Source organism: Panthera tigris, chromosome X, assembly GCF_018350195.1.
Source record: "Panthera tigris isolate Pti1 chromosome X, P.tigris_Pti1_mat1.1, whole genome shotgun sequence".
Lineage (NCBI taxonomy): Eukaryota > Metazoa > Chordata > Mammalia > Carnivora > Felidae > Panthera > Panthera tigris.
The window spans coordinates 36,196,660-36,218,211 of NC_056677.1; the positions used below are offsets into that span (position 1 = coordinate 36,196,660).

The 21,552-nt window shown below is 38.3% G+C and overlaps 1 protein-coding gene across 8 annotated transcripts in view; it reads right to left on the bottom strand.

Annotated features, from left to right (window-relative positions):
• CASK (calcium/calmodulin dependent serine protein kinase) overlaps window positions 1-21,552 on the bottom strand; it is a 354,627-nt gene that overhangs the window by 36,841 nt on the left and 296,234 nt on the right. For all 8 annotated transcript variants that reach the window (XM_007084353.2, XM_007084352.2, XM_042973928.1 and 5 more), the window contains exons 14-17: window positions 16,648-16,836; window positions 8,508-8,586; window positions 1,627-1,712; window positions 199-267 (exon numbers count right to left, since the gene is read on the bottom strand). In XM_007084353.2, coding sequence (XP_007084415.2) covers window positions 199-267; window positions 1,627-1,712; window positions 8,508-8,586; window positions 16,648-16,836 — 423 coding nt within the window. The remainder of the gene's footprint in view (window positions 1-198; window positions 268-1,626; window positions 1,713-8,507; window positions 8,587-16,647; window positions 16,837-21,552) is intronic.

A 21,552-nucleotide genomic window follows, 5' to 3' on the forward strand; every position in this document is an offset into this window, starting at 1 on the left:
AAGCAGGGCTGAGTAGGTGAATGGAACCTACTCTGTTCCGTTATCTTTGTTGTAAAATTGGTGTGCAGTGATCAACAGCACAGGCAGAAACAATTTCCCAGAAAGCCAAAACATTCAGCCATCAGCAGACAGTTAGTTAAGAACCCAGAGGAGACAGGGGTGTGTGTGTGGGGGGTGGGGTTGCGCCAGAGCCATTACCTCACAGGACGATGACTGAGTGCGGTAACTTGGCACGATCTTGAAGGTGATACTCCCCCGCATTTCCCGCTGGAGGAAGAATAAAGGAGAGCTCTCTTAACAAACAAATGTTGCACATAAAGACAAGTGAGAAACCACTCGACTTGTGTGTGTTGTGTGTGGGGTAATTAATGCAAGCCAGCTGAGCACGCATGGGCCTAACATGAAATCGAAATCGAGTTATAAGGTAGGGGCTGCTCACAGGAATAGAAATTGTTCTTGGGAGACATCCCTGCAAAGTCAAGGCTGGCTGCCTTGTTCATGCAGGAGTGGTGGAAACAGACCTCGGGTGGTTACCTTTTTATAGGCACAAAGATGAAAACCTTTAAGTGCCTTTCAAAAGTGAACATGAATCGAGCCAGTCAAGAGAATAAGTAATTACATAAAAATGATATTTGGTCTTCTACATTATGATGGTGCTCCATTAAGTTTGCCGCTTCTTTCATAATTTTGGCCTTATTGTTTTTACTGTGGTGAGTCAGGGTGCTTCTAATGGATATTCATAACATGGGAGGCTGCTACAATTGTGGTAGGAAGATGGTCCCAGAACATCTGCCTCCACTCAGCAGGACAATGAACATAGGCCAGGGACTGTCATCCTGCTTTTTTAATGCAAAGCCAATTGTGAACACAGATTTTGGATATGTACGGTAAAAAATAGCTTGGTCTACTATGTCTTTCCTTCCTTCTGTGCCGTGGAGAAATCTAATACAGCTGGCTATGACTCAGCTAAACAGGAACAAGGTTTCTGACATTGCTAATGTCAGCAGGATTGGGGTCAGTGAAAAACCAGTTCACAGATACGCACAAGTTGCTTGTCAGTCCTAAAAAATTCACTGTGGGAAATGTGTATGCACATTGATGCACACCTGCTTGGAAGATGCACATGGGAGAACACGCTTCAAAAAATAATACTCTAGCTGTGTGTATAATGACCGAAGGATGATACCCTTCACGCCAGGGGACTGGAAAGGTTATCTTTACAGGTCTGCTCAGTAAGAAACAGGAGATCAAGGATGAAACGAGAGCATTGAAGCCCACACTGCTAGATGGGCAAGATGTTTCCAAACTCTGAGACATGCAAACATTTTCTCAGTTGTCTACCCCTCCACCCCCAATTTTTTTTAAAGTAGGCTCCACGCCCAGCGTGGATCAAGACCTGAGCTGAGATCAAGAGTCAGACACTCAATCGACTGAGCCACCCAGGCACCCCCCGCCCCCGCTCCGTCGTCAATTCTTATAAATGTTGTAGAAATTCAAGTCCACACAAACGATAGTATCAAAAATACTCTGATTACAAAAGAATACCCCTTATCTGTGCGTTAAAAAACAAGCTAACAAACTGAAAGTCAATCTTGGAAAAAGACAAAGAAACTTTCATTTACTCACAAGCATTTTTTGCAGCTGTTCCACTGTTTGATTAGCCACACTGATGCCATTAATCTCTCGAATTTCATCACCGACATGAAGTGTACCTAAAGAAAGGACACGAAACGTGAAATTAATATATATACATATTTTAACAACAAAATCCAAAGGCAGCAATGTAAGTAATTAAAAAAAATTAAGCTAAACACTGAAGGCCAATATTTCAGAAACAGGTACAGCTTTGGCTCACCCAAGTGTCACGTAGTGAACTCACCAAAACAGATACATTTACTTATAGAAGACACACTTTTGAAAGATGGCTGTGGAAATCTGCTGATTTCTGAGAGAGGCACTGTGTATAGTCGTTTAAAATGACAGTTTCTAGATCTAGCGTGTCTGGGTGCAAATCTCAGCCACATCACTTACTAGAGTTAAGACCTTAGGAGGGTTACCAAAACTTTCCATGTCTCGGTTTTCACATTTACAAAATGGAGATGAAAATAGTACCTATTTCATATGATTGTTTTGAGGATTAAATTAGCTTAATATGCACAGAAGGATTAGAAATGTTCTTGGCACACAGTAAGTACCATTTAAGTGTCCGTTATTAATTTTTACCATTATTATCTACCAAATACCATACAAAGAATTGTGATAATACCTGTACAACGCTAAGCTTATGGTAGACAAAACACAATCCTTTTATAATAATTTGGTAGGCATTTCAGGGTCCTGTAATACTTAAATTGGAAAAAGTGACCAAGAACCAATGCTTACAGAGTTATGTAAAATTTTACTTCCTTGTTTATAAATTGTGCACACGTTAACATGCTGACCTATTACGAAAAGCTCACAGTGTCTTTTACAGGTACATACTAAAATGTCCATAAAGAAAATAAGATGCCTGTAATTTGCTTCAAAATAATCCAGGGGAGTGGACAGTAGGGCAAGTATGGATGAAACCAGCGTGGCCATGAATTACCAGTAATTCTAGTGGGTTATGGGTACATGGGTGATCACTGCACTATACTTTCTACTTTTCTCTACTTGAACTCACTGCACTATTCTTTCCACTCATGTTTGAAAATTAACATAATAAAAATTTGGAGACTTTTGTTTCCAATATGGCTGATTAGCCACTCGAAGAATTTCTCACAATGATCTCTCACCTAGGGTACACCTCTTCAAGTGTTACTGGTCTCACAACAGGAGTATAAATGCCTAAGAGCACTTCCTACTTCCATATCTACCATCAGCTCCACATAGAAACCTGTGAGCTGGATCCAGAGTGGTAGCAAACTAAGGGTGGAATGAAATAGTGGAAAGGGTGAATGACATAGTAGCAATGCCTGCTAGCTGGATTCTGAGCCTTGGGCCAACAGCAAGTTAGAGAAGCTGAGCCTAGGAATCTGTAGGGAGGCAAGACTCAGATCTGTGGTGCTCCATGGTAACTAGTAGAAGAGGGAACAAACTCTCTCTGGAGGAAAGTGTTCCCAGCTTAGGCCCACAGGACTTCCACTAATTGGAACAATGAGCTCACAATCAAAGACCACCAAACACACAATAAGGCAAACTACTACGTGAGTCATCAGAAACAGAAAAAACAGATTTATTTACATTTTTTAAAATTTATTTTTGAGAAGGATATAAAGAGTAAGAGGGGGAGGGGCAGAGAGAGGAGACAGAATTCCAAGCAGCTCCACACTGTTAGCACAGAGCCTGATGTGGGGCTCAAACCCACGAACTGTGAGATCATGACCTGAGCTGAAATCAAGAGTTGGACATTTATCCGACTGAGCCACCCAGGTTCCCCCAGAAAAAACAGATTTAAATCACAAGGAGAACAGATACAGGAATGATCAGATACAGAATGTAAAATGGCTACACATTAATAAAACTAAGTACAAATGACTAGTACTTCTAGAAAAGAAAAATATAACTGGTGATATAAACCAATGAATCGATGAGTTGAACAGGAATTCAGATATGGCTGAAGAGAGTTTCAGTGAACTGGAAGAAAAAACCAAATAAATTACCTAAAATGCAAGTCAGAGAAATAAGGAGATACAGAAAATAGGAAATAAATAAAGAAAATAGGAAAAGAAAGAGATATGGAGGGAATGTCTAGCGCATGTCCAGTGGAGTTCAGAAGGAATATGGACAGTGGGGAAGAGGCAATATTTGAAGAAATAATGGTTGCAAACTTTCCTATCTGGCGAAAACATGATTATACAGATCCAGGAAGAATAATGTATCCCAAACAGGATAAATAAAAGAAATCCATGCTGGATGGTAGTGAAACTATAGAACATCTAAAGACAAAGACCTTAAAATAACCAGAGAAAGCAAGGACAATTCTAGTGACATCAGACTTTCCGATGTCAAACAATGGATGCCAAAATACAACAGAATGGTAACCATCAACCTAAAATTGTGTTCTCAACAAAAGTAATTTTCATTATTGGGGCTGAAATAAAATATTTACAGATAAATACCACCTGAGAGAGTTTATCAACAGGAGACTGGCACTAAAGGAACTTTTAAGGATGTGCTTTAGGAAGAAGGGAAATGTTCCCCAAAGATGGTCTGAGATTTAAGAAGGAATGGTGAATTTACACCTGAAACTAATATAACACTGCATGTTAAGTATACTGGAAATAAAATTTAAAAAAAATAGAAGGAATGGTGAGTAAATAAAATTATAAACATTTATGTAAATCCAAACAAAAATGGTCATATATTAATAGTAATTACAAATTTGTGAATTTAAAACAGGACAGAACTAAAATACTGGGCAAGAATAATATGTAAATCAGGAATACAATCAAATTTAGTGTTCGAATGTCTTTGTATTCTTTGGGAATGGGATTAAGATACTGTTTCACTTCAGTATATTTAATGTTAAATATGTATGATAAAATTTCAAGGTAACCACCTAAAAAATAGAAATAGAATGCTGAAATTCTAAACTACCAGGGGGAAAAAAGGGAACAAAAAATGAACAGAAAACCAATTACAAAATGGAATAAATATAAATAAAAAAGCAAGATGACAGAAGTCACAATAAATATCAATGGACTAATGCCCATTAAAAGATGGTGATCATCAAAGTACATTAAAAAATGAACAACTTAGCTTAAAAAATGTTTGCAAGAGACACACTGATGCATACAAGCAGAGAATGGTTGGAAATAAAAGCATGGAAGAAGACGTGCTAGCAAATACTAAAATAAAACTGGAATAAGTGTATTACTATTAGATAAATAGGTTTTAGCAGTTTTAATGTTAACTTATTTGGAAAGAGAGAGTGAGAGTGGGGGTGGGCAGAGAGAGAGCGGGAAAGAGAGTATCACAAGCAGGCTCCACACTCAGTGGGGAACCTGATGTGGGGCTGGATCTCATGATGGTGAGATCGTGACCTGAGCCAAAATCAAGAGTCAGACGTTCGACCAACTGAGCCACGTAGGTGCCCCTTAATAAATAGGTTTTAAATAGAAAGTATTAAGAATAGGAATGGTTACCACATATTTCCATGCACCTAAGAAGACAGCTTTAAATAAAGCCAAAATTGAGAGCTCTACGGGTAGGAATTGAAAAACACTACTGTGATAGTGAGATATGTCAGCAATTACTGATAGGTCAGGTAGACAAAAAACTGTCAAGAAATAGAAGATGTGAAGAAAACAATTAATAGCCCCAAGCCAATCATCATATAGAGAACTTTCCATGCAACAGTTAAAGAACAAACCTTCTTAAGTACATGGACCTTTACAAAACTGATTAAAGTCCTATGCCATAACGTAAGTCTCAAGAAACCTCAAAGAAATGGTGTCATACAGACCACACTCTCTGACCATGGTGCAATTAAGTTAGAAGTAAATTATAAAAAGATACATAGAAAATCTTAGATGTAGTATGTAAAAAAACACTCCTAAATAACTGTGGGTCAATGAAAGATACCATAATAGGAATTTAAGAGTACTTAAAACTGAATTACAATAAAAATTCTTCATATCGAAACTGGTGGAATACAGATAAATGAGTACTTAAGGGTAGAGTTTACACTCAAATGCATATATTAGAAATAAAGACTGGGATAAATGAACTAAGCATCTAATTATGAAAGTTAGATACAACCAATAAGAAGTAGAATGAAGGAGAGAAATAGAAATCAGGTCATAAAACAATGAAATAGGAAATAAACATACAACAGAGAGAATTAACAGAACCCCAAGTGGGTTTTTGAACAAAACCCTGGCAAAGTTAATTAAGGGAAAAAAGACAAGGCACAAATAAACAATTTTAGTACTAAACAAGGGGACATAATTACAGAGATGGCAGGGAATAAGAAGCTTAGTGAAATAATTTTTAAAACTTTTTTTTAAGGAAAATGTTAATTTACCAAACTCACTCAAGATACAGAAAGCCCGAATGCCCGAATAACCATTAAAGAAACTGAAGCAGTTGTTAAAAAAAAAAAAAAAGAAAAAAAGAAATCTTTCCTAAAGAAACCCAAGTCCAAAACCAAACGCCAGGCCTTGATAGTTTTATAGGTAAGTTCTACCAAACTTTAAAGGTACAAATCATTCCAATATTATACAAAGTCTTTCAGAGAAATCATCAAGGGAGAAGGCTCTCCAAGTCATTTTATGAAGTAATGTAACTTTGAAATTAAAACCATACAGAGAAAGATGAGAAAGGAAAACTAATTACAGCCCAGTCTCACTCATAATTGCAAATACAAAAATCATAAACAAAACATTACGGGATCCAGCAGCACATACAAAAAAAAAAATAACATACAATGACTAAGTTGGGTTTATCTGAGAAGTGCAAAAGGGCTTTATCATAAGAAAATCTTTAAAAGTCATTTACTACGTTAATAGATAAAAGAAAAAAAAACAAATGATCATCTCAGCAGATGAAGCGCATTTGATAAAATTCAAACCCAATCATAATGAAATGGTTCAGCAACTAAGAATATAAGAGAACTTCCTCAGCCCTAATAGAAGGCATCTACTAAAATCTACAGTAAATGTTATTCTTCATGGGAAACATTGGAAAGCTACCTTTCAAAAACAAGAATAGGACCAGGATGTCCACTACACCACTTTTTTTTGAATTAAAATATTTTTTTAACATTTATTTACTTTTGAGAGACAGATACAGAGCATGAACATGGGAGGGGCCGAGAGAGAGGGAGACACAGAATCTGAAGCAGGCTCCAGGCTCCGAGCTGTCAGCACAGAGCCCAACATGAGCTCGGACCCATGAACTGTGAAATCATGACCTGAGCCGAAGTTGGACACTTCACTGACTGAGCCACCAAGGGCCCCCCCACTTCTTTTTTTTTTTTTTTTTAAGTTTTGTTTATTTATTTGGTGGGGGGGATGAGGGGCAGAGAGAGAGGGAGAGCGAGAATCCCAAGCAAGTCCTATGCTGTCAGCACAGAGCCGGATATGGGGCTCGATCCCCTGAACTGTGAGATCATGACTTGAGCCGAAATCAAGAGTCGGACACTTAACCAACTGAGCCACCCAGGCACTCTGCTGTACATCACTTCTTTTTTAAACATTTCTTTAATGTTTATTTATTACTGAAAGACAGAGAGAGACAGGGTGTGAGCAGGGGAGGGGCAGAGAGAGAGGGACAGACAGAATCCAAAGCAGGCTCCAGGCTGTCAGCTGTCAGCACAGAGCCCAACGTGGGGCTCGAACTCACGGACTGTGAGGTCATGACCTGAGCCGAAGTCAGACGCTCAACCGACCGAGCCACCCACGCACCCCTGCTGTCCACCACTTCTATCAGAGATGGTAGGTCCCAGTCACACAGTAATACAAGGAAAAGAGATTACAGAAACAGTAATGTTGTGACTTTACTGAATTTGTAGCAAATTATTACAAATAATAAACAGAAAATTCATCCTGGAGTCTAAAACCAATTCTCCTGTGTGAGCAGTGTCTACTCACGTAGCCTATAATGATTCCCGGGAAGCCAGCAGTAGTGCCAGGCATCATCTGTGTACACAGTGGTCGTTTCTAAAGAGGATGGAAAGGCACTGAAATGCTTACAGTGTTACTTCTTGCTCTCGGGGGGGGGGGGGGGTTAAGGAAAAAGCAAAGAGGTGCTAAGGACAAAAAGAACCTGATCTCAAAGAAAGGAAGCCTAATTTTTTGCAAAGGAGAATAATTTTTGGATCAGCCTCTAAATACTAGCACATATAACTCAGCCCTTTCAGAAAGGAGGCTAAAGCTGCATGTCCAAATCTTGCCTTCCCTTTTCTCAAAAACACCTTTACTGCAGGCCTCAGTGAATTCCTTTCCCAGAATGACTGCAATTACTGGAGCAAGTATTAAAAACTTAATCTAGATCTGATATCTCTTATTTTACCATTGAAGTTTTATATTATTATTTATCAAATTCTAATTTCCTAATTTAGAAATGGTGTATCTCATTCCCGAGTAAATTTAAGAGAGCAATTCTTGAATTGCCATTCTATATATACAAACAAATACGAATGAATGAATGAATGAATGTATGTATGTATGTATGTATGTCCCAGAATAGATGCCTTCCATGTATCCTGGGGCCAGGTATGATACTTTGCTTTATCCCCCAGGGTCTTTCCTAAGTCAGGATCCAAACAGTGATTCAGAGATATTCCAGCAACAGAACTATAATATGCCCTCCCTGCCTTATCCACAGGCTGGAGTATGCAGAGATGAATATGAACAAATGGAGGCCAATGGTGATAAAAACCAAAGACAGATAACTTAAATAGATCATTTATGGGGACCACAGATTAAACAGATCTTTTATATGGATCACAAAAAAAAAATACTTTCTCCACTAGGCTGCAGGAAAAAAGGTTAGGGAGGGAAAGAATCACATACAGAACTTACCTTGCCTGTGAATCATGCCCCCATGCATAATTCTTGCAACAATACAATGATTTAGCTCATTCATTTTTAAAGTGATTCCCTGTAAAAAGTTAAGTAAAATAGAATTACCATTCCTTTTTATGTGGTTTCACTGTAGATAATTTTATTTATAAAAGTTAGGAAAACATTCAAGAAAATTTGGAAAATGAAGGAAAAAACCACCAACAAAAATGTTGTTTTTGGTATTTTGATTGCTATAATAATAGTAATACATATATTTTATTTTGTGATTTTAGTTTTCTACTTATAATTATTTTCCATGTTGCTAGTCATTTTTAAAAGCTTTTCAATAAAAGCAATGTATAATTGGACACACAAGGTGTACAATTTGAGAGGTTTGACATATGTATACATATGTGAAACCATTACTATACTGAGTATATATATAGTAATGGTTGTGGGATATATATATATATATATATATACACACATATATATATACACACACACATACACACTCATTACTATGCTGAGGAGTGTGTGTGTATATATATGTATATGTATATGTGTGTGTGTGTATATATATATATATATATATATATATATACCTCACCCGTAAAAGTTTCCTTGTGCCCATATATCTATATATATACACATATAGATATATCTAGATATATCTATACATATGTATAACCATCACCCATAAAGGTTTCCTTGTGCCCACTGATAATCTACTCCCATCCTTGTACTCCTTATCCCTACTCTATGGTCCCTCATACTGTATGCACTCTTTTTTGTTGCTTTTCAAAAATTCACAATGTGAGATTCAGTCATATTGTTGTATGTATCAATAGTTCATTCTTTGTCTTTGCTGAATATTCCATTGTATGGATATATCATTTTGTTTATCCATTCATGGACAGAATTTTTTCCCTAGCTTTTGGCTATTAGAAGTGAGCTGTATCCCTAGGTTAGTCTCCAGTTGGTCATGATGTATTCTTCTTTTGTTAAGGTATGAATTTGTTTAGAATTTTTGCGTCTATATTCATGAGGGATACCAGTCTGTAGTTTTCTTTTCTTGTAATGTCTTTATCTGGTTTTGGTATCAGGATAAAAATGGTAGCCACCTAATTATAACGATGATGATGATGATGATGATGATAATGATGATGATGATGATTTGGGGAGAATCCCTTCCTTTTCAATATTTTGGGGAAAATTTGTGTAGAATTGGTATTACTTCTTTATCATATGTTTGGTAGATTTTACCAGTAATGTCATCTTGGAGTTTTCTTCGAGGAATGGTTTTTAACTACAAATTCAATTTTTTTTTCAATATATGAAATTTATTGTCAAATTGGTTTCCATACAACACCCAGTGCTCATCCCAAAAGGTGCCCTCCTCAATACCTATCAGCCACCCTCCCCTCCCTCCCACCCCCCATCAACCCTCAGTTTGTTCTCAGTTTTTAACAGTCTCTTATGCTTTGGCTCTCTCCCACTCTAACCTCTTTTTTTTTTTTTTTTCCTTCCCCTCCCCCATGGGTTTCTGTTAAGTTTCTCAGGATCCACATAAGAGTGAAACCATATGGTATATGTCTTTCTCTGTATGGCTTATTTCACTTAGCATCACACTCTCCAGTTCCAACCACGTTGCTACAAAAGGCCATATTTCATTCTTTCTCATTGCCACGTAGTATTCCATTGTATATATAAACCACAATTTCTTTATCCATTCATCAGTTGATGGACATACAAATTCAATTTTTAAATAAAGTAGGGCAATTCAGTGTATTCCTTCTTAAGTGAGCTTTGGGGTGTTTTTGTCTTCTACGGAATTGGTCCATTTCATCTAAGTTGTTGAATTTCTTGTCATAAAGTTGTTTATAAGATTTCCGTAATTTTTTTTTGTCTGTAGATTCTGTAATAATGTCACTTTTTTTATGCATGACATTGGTAATTAGTGTCTTCTTTTTCCTGATCAGTCTGATCTTCTCAAAGAAATAGCTTGTTTTATTGATTTTTCTCTATGCTGTTTTCTATTTAACATCCACTTTGATCTTTACTATTTCTTTTCTTTCACCCACTTTGGATTTAGTTTGTTCTTTTTCAAAAAAATTAATTTGAGAGAGAGAGAGAGAATGAATGAATCCCAAGCAGGCTCTGCACTGTCAGCATGGAGCCCGATGTAGGGCTCAAACCCACGAACTGTGAGATCATGACCTGAGCTGAAACCAAGAGCCTGTCACTTAACCAACTGAGCCACCCAGGTGCCCCTAATTTGCTCTTTTTTGTTCTAGTTTCTTAAGGTAGAAGCTGAGGTCACTTAAGATACTTCTTTTCTAATATAGGTGTTTAGTGCTACACATTTCTCTGTAAGTACTGAGTTAGCAACATCCCAGAAATTCTGGTATGTTGTTTCATTTTCATTCACTTCAAAAAATACTTTTTAATTTCCCTTTTGATTTTTCCTTTGATCCATGGGTCATTTAGAATTGTGTTATTTAGTTTTCAAATGCTTGGGGAGTTTTCCAGAAGTCTTTCTGTTATTCATTTCAAATTTAATCACAGTGTGGTCTGAGAATTATACTTTGATATTAATATAGCTACTCCAGCTTCCTTTTGATTAATGACATCATAATAGAGCTTCTTACATTCTTTCACTTCGAAACTATTTGTCTTTATGTATAAAGCATTTCTTGCAGGCAATATATAATTGGGTCTGCCCCACCCCCCGCCCCATATGAGAATCTTTGCTTCTTAATTTGGGCAATTTAGACTATTTGCATTTCACAGGATTATTGATTCAGTCAGGTATAAATATATCTTCTTGATATTTAATTTCTATTTGTTCCATCTGTTTCATGTTCCCTTTTTCCTCTTTTTCTGCCTTCTTTTGGATTAGCTTATTTCTATTCTATTCTCTCTCTCGTGTTGTCTGACTAGCTATAATTCAGTTTTGTTGTTTTAGTGGTTGCTTTAGGGTTTATGGTGTACGTCTTTAACTTTTCACAGTCCACCTTCAGTGATATTATACAATATCACATATAGTATGAGAACTTTTTAACAGTATACTTCTACTTCCTTTCTCCTGACCTTTGTGCTGTTATACATTTTACTTTTACATATGATAACCCCCAAACATGGTGCCTTTATTTTTGCTTAAACTGCTAATTATCTTTTAAAGAGATTTAAACAATAAGGATGTCCTTTGACATTTCTTATCCTGTAGGTCTAATGAATTCTTTCAGTTGTGGTATGTCTGAAAATGGTTTTGGTTTGCCCTCATTTTCTGAAACATACCTTTGCTGGGTTTAGAATCCTACGTTGAGCAATTTTGTTTTTTCTTTCAGTACTTTAAAGACACTGATCTTCTCAATTGTATTGTTTCTGGTAAGTCTGATGCCATCCTTATCTTTGTTCCTCTCTACGTAACATTTCTTTTTTATCTCTGTTTTCAAGGTCTTCTATTTATTATGGTTTCTTAAACCGTTTGATTAAGATGTACCTTGATGTGGTTTTCTTCAGGTTTCTTGGGTTTGGGGTTCATTGTGGTCTTGCGCCTGCAGATTTCTAGTTTTCATCAAGCTTGGAATATTTTCATCCATTATTTCTTCAAATATCCTTTCTTCCTCACTCTCTCCTCCTTCATAGAGTCAAATTAGCCATATGTTAGGCTGCCTGAAGTTGTCCCAGAGCTCAGTGATGCCTTTTCCGTTTAAAAAAAATTCTTTTTCTGTGTTTCATTTTGGATAGTTTCTATTGCTATGTCTTTGAGTTCACTAGTCTTTTCTTCTCAAATGTCTAATCTGCCATTAATCCTATAGTGTATTTTTCTGCTAATTCTAGTATCTTTGTCAGTTCTGTTTTGATTATTCTCCACTTATAGGTCCCATTTCCCCCCTTCTCTACCTGCCTAGTAATCTTTGACTCAATGCCAGACATTGTGAATTTTATCTTGCTGCATGCTAGACGTTTTTTTATTCCTATAAATATTCTTAGGCTTTGTTCTGGGATATAGTTCAGTTACTTGGGTCAATTAGTTTGATCTTTTGGGTCTTGCTTTCATGATCTGTTAGGCAGGTCTTGAGAAATTCTGAACCTAGGGCTAATTATTCCTCATTACTGAGACAAGATCTTCCTGAGCACTCCATACAATGTACCATGAATTCATATTTCCAGTCCAGCTGGTGGTTAACAGGCAGTGAGTGTTGGGTACTGTTCCTTCTAATCCTCTTGGATGGTTTTTCCTTGGTTCTGCGTAGTTTCCTTTCATAAATGCACTAATCATAACTTAAATACTTCAGGGGGATCATCTACAGATCTCTGGAGTTCTCTCTCTGTGCAGCTCTCTCCTCTTCAGTCCTCTGTCCTATAAACTTTAGGTGCCTAGGTCTCCTCGGATTCTCAGCTCTGTCTCCTCAATTCAGTGTGTCTGCATGCTCTGCCTCAGTTCTCCCTTTCTGTGTTGTGGCCTGGAAACTCCCTCAAGTCAGTAAGGTCGGGAAATCATAAGGCTCACCCCATTTGCTTCCTGTTTCTTAGGGATCATTATCCTTTGTTGCCTGATGTCCAAAGTCTTGAAAACAGTTCTTTCATGTAATTTTTGTCTGTTTTTAAATTTTTTTTGGTTATTTCAGGTGAGAGGGTAAATCTGGTCCTTGTTACTCCACCTTGGCCAGAAGCAGAAGCTCCACATATTTAATGCCAGACTACTAGTCTATGGAGATTACTTTTTGTTTTCCCATTATTCTCTATTATAAGATAAACTTTCATAAGCATATTTTTTTGGTACTAGACCTGGCTGATCCTAAAAGTCACATGGGGACCTTTTAAATAATACTGCTTTTTAAATTCACTCTTTGGATTTAGATTAAGGAAGTCTGGAATGGAGCCCAGAAATCTATATTTTTAACAAGCTCCCTTGGTGAAAACTGGTCTTGAATTTAAAATGATTAAGGGTAGGAGGACTATCTTATCTTCTTCATTGGAGAATAACACTCTGTTGGAAAACATATTTGAGGCTTTATAATTTAGATTCTGAATTTGTACAATTCCACAGAATATAACTTTGCTTGGTTCCTACTTTGCAGTCCTTAGAAGTGGTGGGCAAGCAATGTGAAGGACTGGTATATCAAATGTTTCTAGTCCCAACATTCAACTGTAATGTTCAAGTTTCATTTCCAACTTGGATATTCATTAAGCATGTATGGTTACCAAGAGAGGTGCTCCTGGAAGAATGTTATAAGTTAATATGTAACTCAAATCTAATTTCATAAGGGAAATGATAGTATGATGGGGGTTCCATCCTTGAAATGAATAAATTAATGTATTCTTTCAACCAACATTACCATGATCCTGTTATGTGGCAGGCACTCTGTTAGGCACATAATGAATGAGACTATTCATCAGTGAATATACAATAGTGGTGAGACAGACAGGGTCTCTCATGATTAGGGGACCAAGTAGAGTTAACAACATTTATTATTTTGCCTACCCCAAACCTTTCTTTGCAGAGAGGAACTGACTCATCTCTCTGTTCGCAAGTTCCCAAATTCCAGGGAAGGGATTGGTCCACCTGGGCTGGGTGCCTACTCGTGAACCTACGCCAGCTTGGGGTAGACTCCTGGCCGTTCCTTGTTTACATAAGCCTTTCCCCTGTTGTCTAAGCTAGTTCAAGTTTGGTCTTTATCACTTGCAACTAAGGGAGTCTCAATCGACTGAAAAGTAATTTCAAGGTAAGTTGCAAATGGGAAAACAAGAGCGTAATGGGAGTGTATCACCCTTGCAGGGTGAATCTAGCATAGTTGGACACATTATAGAAGGTCCAAAAAGCAAAAAAGATCACATAGGTATATGCTGCACAGTAACATAATGCTTTTGATAAGAAAATTAAGCAAGCAAATGAAGCTGTATTAAGTGTAACAGATTTGTACTCCACTGTTGAGAATATCTATTTTACATAAAATAATTCCCATTTTTTATGGCAACCAGTCAAAAGGAGAATACACACCTTCACTAGGATCAAATAACAGAGAAGGGCTTCTTTAAGGAGACTCTTGGTGAGACTCAAGGCCATTTTATCCTTCCTGAAAAAACTAACTCAGGGATACTCTTACTCAGCCTATGTTTTTAGGTAGTCAGCCACCATACAAAAGATCAAACAGATGTCATTGGGCTGCTTTGGAACATGATGATCACAAGACACCTAGACCTCCTTCTTCTGGTCCCTTCCTTCTTCCTGTCTGCTTTGCGTGGCTGAACATCACCCCTTCTTCCTGCCTCTCTGTCACAGCCTTCGCTCTTCTATAGCTCTCTCGTAACTGTTGTTCAACAAACTGTGCTAAACTGCATATTTACCCGTTTAACGTCAGTAGCCCTGTGGAAAGTAAGTTCTGGGAAGGGGCTGTGTCTTATCTGCCACTACATCACTGGCATCCAATACAGCGATCTTCACATAGTAGGCACTTAATAAACATTTGCTAAATGGGTGAATGACTATATAAAATGAATAAATGGATATTAGACTTCTGGAGCTGGGTGGGATCTTGGGGGTGGGTCATTTGGCCAAGTATGCTTTTGGCAACAATTGCTAAGCAAACTATGAACAAACTTGAAGTGATTTGCCCAAGGCACCCAGAAGCTGTTACTGCCTGGGCCTTAAGCCAAAGGGTTGTTTGGATGGCACCAAAAAGGGGTGAAGTGACTGGCATGTCCCCGGTCTGCTGCAAGCACTGGGATAATACAGGAAAAGCGGCAAAGATCACTAAGTGAGAATTACAACTGGAGATATCTAGAGTTAAGGGCTCTCTGGAAATTGCAGTCACAGAATCACTGTTTGGTAGCTCTTCCTTTAACCTGCAAAGCAACTGGGCAACTTTCTTAAGTAGGGAATTTGTTTTTCTATATCCCAATATCCCTTTTCTATGCTCTGAGGAAAAGATGAACGTGTAAGTTTGAATGCCTTTTCTCCGCCCCCTCCCCCCCCAAAGATAGGATTCCTCTCCAAAACATGGAACTTTTCCAATAGTCCTTATCTCAGTGGGTGGCATCATTGTCCATCTGGTTGTGAAAACCTAAAGCTTAAGGGACATCCTTGGTGACTGCTTCTCCTTCAGTCCCCATTGGCAATCTGTCATCCAGGTCTATTGATTTTACTCTTTTTGTTAAATCTGTTCACTTCCTTCCATTTGGTATCTGTGCCTCTAGCCCCCAGTTCCATCCACTCTCCCCAGTCCTGAGGCAGTCACCTCTCCACTACCTATCTCGTCCTCCTCCTCTGCTAATCCATTCTCCACAGGGAGTCTTTCTAAACTGAAAATCTGGTCTTCTCTCCCTGACTGAAACTCTCCAACAGCCTCCCACTATCTCTGATATAAAGAACAGAATCCTTAATGTGTCCTTCAACACTGGTGTGTCCTATTCTGGCCGTGCACCGTTGTCTACACTCGAGCCGTGGTGCCTTCTTTCCATTCTCAAACTATGGTATGAGCCTTTCTGACTACTGGGCTTCCGCACATGCTCCATGGTTTGCCTGGATGGTCTCACTCTGTCCTCCCACCCCAGGCCCTGTTTTGTTCGGTTGACACCAAGGAGCCTTTCCTTGATCTTCCCCATCTATGAAGATTCTGTGAGAACAAGGCAGGTTCAGCATTAATCTTATCCTGATGCTGTTCCTGCATGCTGAGAACATGAATTTGTATTAAATATGTAGATGTGGATGGAAGGAATGTTATTTTAGCCACATCACTTGATTCTTTGAATGCCTTCCAAAGTAGCCTTCCTCTGATTTTCTTGAAGGCAAAAGATCTTATAAAAGGATGTTTTTCACAATGTCATTAGACATTCACTTTTTCAACCCCAATATTTCAAATTGTGCCCCAGAGGTTTTTTGCTGGAGTAACAGACCAGGTATGTTGTTCTTTGGCAAAGCACAAGAGTGTCTGTGGAAGGACAGGTGGGAAGAGGCCTTGGGCATGGGGTCAGGTGGAACAATTCTGGGTGTGGGTTAGGAGGTGGTAGTGTAGGAGCTAGAAATGGATGGCTTTAAAACTACCCCTGCCCTCCTTCCCTCCCTACCTCCTGGTAGTGTAGATTGAGGTGGGGTGCCCTAACTCGGGCTGGGATTTTAAAGTCTAGAAGACTTTCTTTTCCTACTTACCATGGGCTCATCTGTGTTCTTTTGGAACTGGACCAGGCGGACTCTGGTCACATTCTCCATATCCATATCTCCGTTCGCACTTTCTGGAGAATCACCGTTTAAATAGGGAGAGGTGGGAGGAGGTGTGACCCTTAATGCCTCATCGCTGTAAACTTCATGTGCCACTACGTCGTGAGTCTGAAGTAAGGCCTGGTATTTGGTGAAGAAAGTAAAATATTAATAACAGTCCTAGTCCGGCAGAAATGTGTTATTTCAAATAAAGACTGACGTGACGCAATTCCAAACAACTGAGTAGAAAGAATCATCTGTAAACAGAGGTGGCACATTTGGGCTAGGGCTTAAAATGGAAACAAATTTAAAAAGACACAAAGCAATAATTGGTGTATTGAGCAAATGTCTTTCCGGATGGCATTATCCAATAACTCCTTTATATAACCCAAAGGATGAAGATGATTTATAACACGTGACTTTGTCAAAAAAAAAAATAAAATAAAAACACACACAAGTGTACCTGAAAAAAATGTAATTTTCCAAATAACACATATGATGTGGAGCTCAAGTCTAAATCTATGCAATGCTTTTATTATTTTGATTTTCTAGAGCACTTGCCCAAATGAAAAATAAGTTGATAGTTATTATTATGAATGTTTTTGCAAAGCCTTTAAACACAGAAAAAGTGATTTCCTTGTATTGATATCTGCATATGTCATCTCAGTGAAACTGGATAATAAAAATCCCTTTTTTCCCCCCTAGAAAAGGATAATCTTCCACTTTCTGTACTTTCTGTGTCCTCATAAAAAAGTTTTTAATGACCATGAATATTTGAACATTTCTACTTCAAAGAGAATTTTACGGCTGAATGTCAGTATGTTTGGAGCTTTACACAGATTGTATTTTCTTGTGTGCTAACTATAAACTTGGTTCTATTTTAATCTGTGATCTGTGTGGTAATGAAATATCCGGAGATAATGAAATGCAATTATAATGGCTTTAAAAGTATAACCCTTAGCATCTCAAATTAAGTTATTTAATTAAAAAGCTTATGAAAGTCATGACTTGGCTATTTTAATTTGAAAGGCATGCAGACAAAGCAAAAATAAAAAGGTAACAATGCAGTAAAATCGTAAAGAAGGTGGTATTGATCTGTCATCAACAGAACGTATGCTTGGAGCAAGGTATGCATTTGGGTTTCTTTAAAAAAATTTTTTTTTAAATGTTTATTTATTTTTGAGGGAGAGAGACAGAGAGTGAGCAGGGGAGGGGCGGAGTGAGAGGGAGGCACAGAATCCGAAGCAGGCTCCAGGCTCTGAGCTGTCAGCACAGAGCCCAACGTTGGGCTTGAACTCACGAACCGTGAGACCATGACCTGAGCTGACGTCGGACACTTAACTGACCGAGCCACCCAGGCACCCCTGCATGTGGGTTTCTAATGGAAATGGCAGATTGTTCCAAGATCTCAGAGGGCTGGTCTAAACTGGGGTCTGGGTGAGGGGCACTAAGCAGTGCATAGCTTGACCTTGGCTTCCTGACCACTGCCCTGACTACACCCTGCACTGGTACCCCAGGCCCAAGTGTGGTCGTTGTGCTATGTGGGCAAATCCCTCTTTTCCCAGGTTAATTGTGGCCACTTAAGAGACTAATAGTTAGGGAAGAAAGCAAAAATCACTAACAGACAAACTGAAAAACTTCATCTTCTAATATTAGGTTCATCATATCAACTATAGATGTATCTTCCATAATTAGTGAATTTTAAAAAAACAATGCTGTGTATGACTGACTCCAGGATATATAGCCTGGTAAACAGAGAACAAAGCTTTCATCAGGAGAATGTGCTACATGGTTGGAGAAAGTGTTTATGCTGCTCTTTGCAAATGATTTCTATTCATCCTTTTAAATCACACAAGCAAACACTTGTATTTAGTGTATTTGCAAATGATTTCTATTCATCCTTTTAAATCACACAAGCAAACACTTGTATTTAGCATATTTAGGGAAGGAGAAGTTTCACAATCACAAAATAATGTCCAAATAGAACTTTAATTGAAGAATACTCAAATTATGTCACTAAATAAGGTCATACTTGCTATGAACCACGATTTGCCACTGTAAAGACTGCCACCACAAAATAAAACTCACCCTAAAGTTCTAGTGTGTATGTAAACAGAGAAAAAGGGGCCCCTTATAGATTGCCATTAAAAAAAGAATATGCAAAATAAAATAATAGGGTGGTCTAAGTTCGAATATTTTTCTTCAAATATGTTATGCGGTATAATCGAGGAACTGGCAGTTACTAAGCTGAAATAGCTGTTATTTTTAATTACCTAAGAATTGTGTAATAGGAAAGAAATCCCTTCACTTTTTGTACTGTAGGAAGGTCATGGACAAGACAGCTAACAACTTCAGACTACGGTGAAAAAAAGTCTACTTTAAAATGAGTAGGAAAAATATGGATTTTATGTTTGAAGAGTGGTTCCTCTGGCTTCTTAATTACAAATTACACAATGGACCACTTAATAATAAAAATATCATGATAACCTAAAGTGATGTTTTTAAAAGTTCGCTTAACTGATTGAGCCACACAAACGCCCCACCACCTAAGGTGATTTTAATCACCTTGGTTTTTGGGAAAGTAGGATACAAATTTGCTTTTAAAATCTTCTGTTCTAGATCCTATTTCTTTAAAAAAAAAAAAAAAGAAGCATTAACTTCATTAACTTTCTAGTCTGTTAATATTTGTCTTTATCCTTAAATGTTTTGTATTTTTAACAACTGCAATAAGCAAATGATCCAGTCTGTTGTAAAAAAGTCTTTCAGATGGAATAACCGAAAAAGGGATTAGGTGTGATTTTTTATCATGACCTCTAAAGATAGAATACAGACTTTAAAAAATAATTTACATCTATTCCTTTTTATTCTTTAATTAGTGCAAATATTCACAAGTACCTGTATTTTTATTTAATTAATTTATTTTTAAGATTTATTTATTTTTGAGAGGGAACGCAGAGTGCAAGTGGGGAAAGGGCAGAGAGAAAGGGGGATAGTAGATCTGAAGTGGGCTTTGAGCTGTCAGCACAGAGCCTAAAGCGGGGTCGAACTCATGAACCATGAGATCATGACCTGAGATGAAGTCAGATGCTCAACCGACCAAGTCACCCAGGCACCCCACAAGTATCTGTATTTTTAAGTGTCAGGTAATTCAATGTTAAACACTTATGTCTTGATCAGAAAGCAAAGAAAAAACCAGATAACTGAATAAATGTGAAATTATAACTATGCTAAGAATAACTCCAAAACCTTGGTATAATAAAAACACATTACAAGTATTAAAGTATTTCCCTTTAAGCTATTAATATTTTCTTAAAAATACTAAGATTTGGGGCTCCTGGGTGGCTCAGTTGGTTTAGCTCTGACTTCGGCTCAGGTCATGATTTCGCGATTCATGGGTTGGAGCCCCGCGTCGGACTCTGTGCTAACAGCTCAGAGCCTGGAGGCTGCTTCAGATTCTGTGTCTCCTTCTCTCTCTGCCCCTCCCCCCACTCACGCTCTGTTTCTCTCAAAAATAAATGTAAAAAAATAAAAATAAAAAAAAACACAAGATTTTGAAACCATGACTTTAAATTTTTTTTTTTAACGTTTATTTATTTTTGAGACAGAGAGAGACAGAGCATGAACAGGGGAGGGGGAGAGAGAGAGGGAGACACAGAATCCGAAACAGGCTCCAGGCTCTGAGCGGTCAGCACAGAGCCCGACGCGGGGCTCGAACTCATGGACCATGAGATCATGACCTGAGCCGAAGTTGGACGCCTAACCGACCAAGCCACCCAGGCACCCCAAAACCATGACTTTAAAATGCTTACAAGACAAAAAAGCTCCAGCAGTACAAGTTTATTTAACATAGTATATATAGCTCAGAACTCTATTTCCCACATGGGATATTATCTAAACATATGCTTATTTGGGAATAATCAGGGAGCTCAAGTTATGTTTATAGGAAAATGGGTCCTCATTACAGGTCAAACAACTTTGAGAGCATGAGCTCTGGAGCCAGCAAGATCTGGGTTTTGAATTTCAGCGAGGCTGCTTACTAGGTGAGCGACCTCAAGCAAGCCTCGTTACCTTTCTAGGGCGCAATTTCCTGTCTGAACTGTAAAATGGGGTTAGCCATACTCCCTCACATCCCAACCATCAGCAAGTCCTGTCCTGTCCTGTCTAACCATCTCCACTGATGAATCCCAGTCTGCCCATTTTCCACCAGCCCCTCCTTCTCCAAGCCCCTACCACCACTCACACAGGCTCCCAACTGGCCTCCCTCTTTTAACTCTCATCCCTACCAGAATCCATTTTCTGCACGTCAGCCGCAGGGATCTTTCAAGTGTGGATCTGATCACATTTTCCTGCTTGCAGTCACTCAGTACTGCCCTACCGCAATCAGGAGAAAATCCAGACTCCTTACCACGGCCTGGAAGACCCTAACTTGGCCTGGCCTCTGCCAACCTCTCCTAGCTCTTCTTACACCATTATTTCCCTCATTTGCTATATCCCAGCCACGATAGCCTTACTTCTATACTTTGATCTTGCAAAGCTCCTTCCTGCTCTGGGCCTTTGCATTTACTCTTCCCCACGCTTGGGTGTTCAGAAAGCTGGTTCTTTCAGATAACAATTCTTAGCCCATGTATTAACTCCTCAGAGGGGCTTTCCCCTGACTGCCTGAAGTACCTCCCACTTTACTATCACCTCTGCCCCACTATCCTTTCTTTTTCTTCATAGTTATTATCATGATATGAAATTATCTTGTTAGTTTAAGTTTTTTAACGTTTATTTATTTTTGAGAGAGAGAGAGAGAGACAGAGCATGAACGGGGGAGGGTCAGAGAGAGGGAGACACAGAATCTGAAACAGGCTCCAG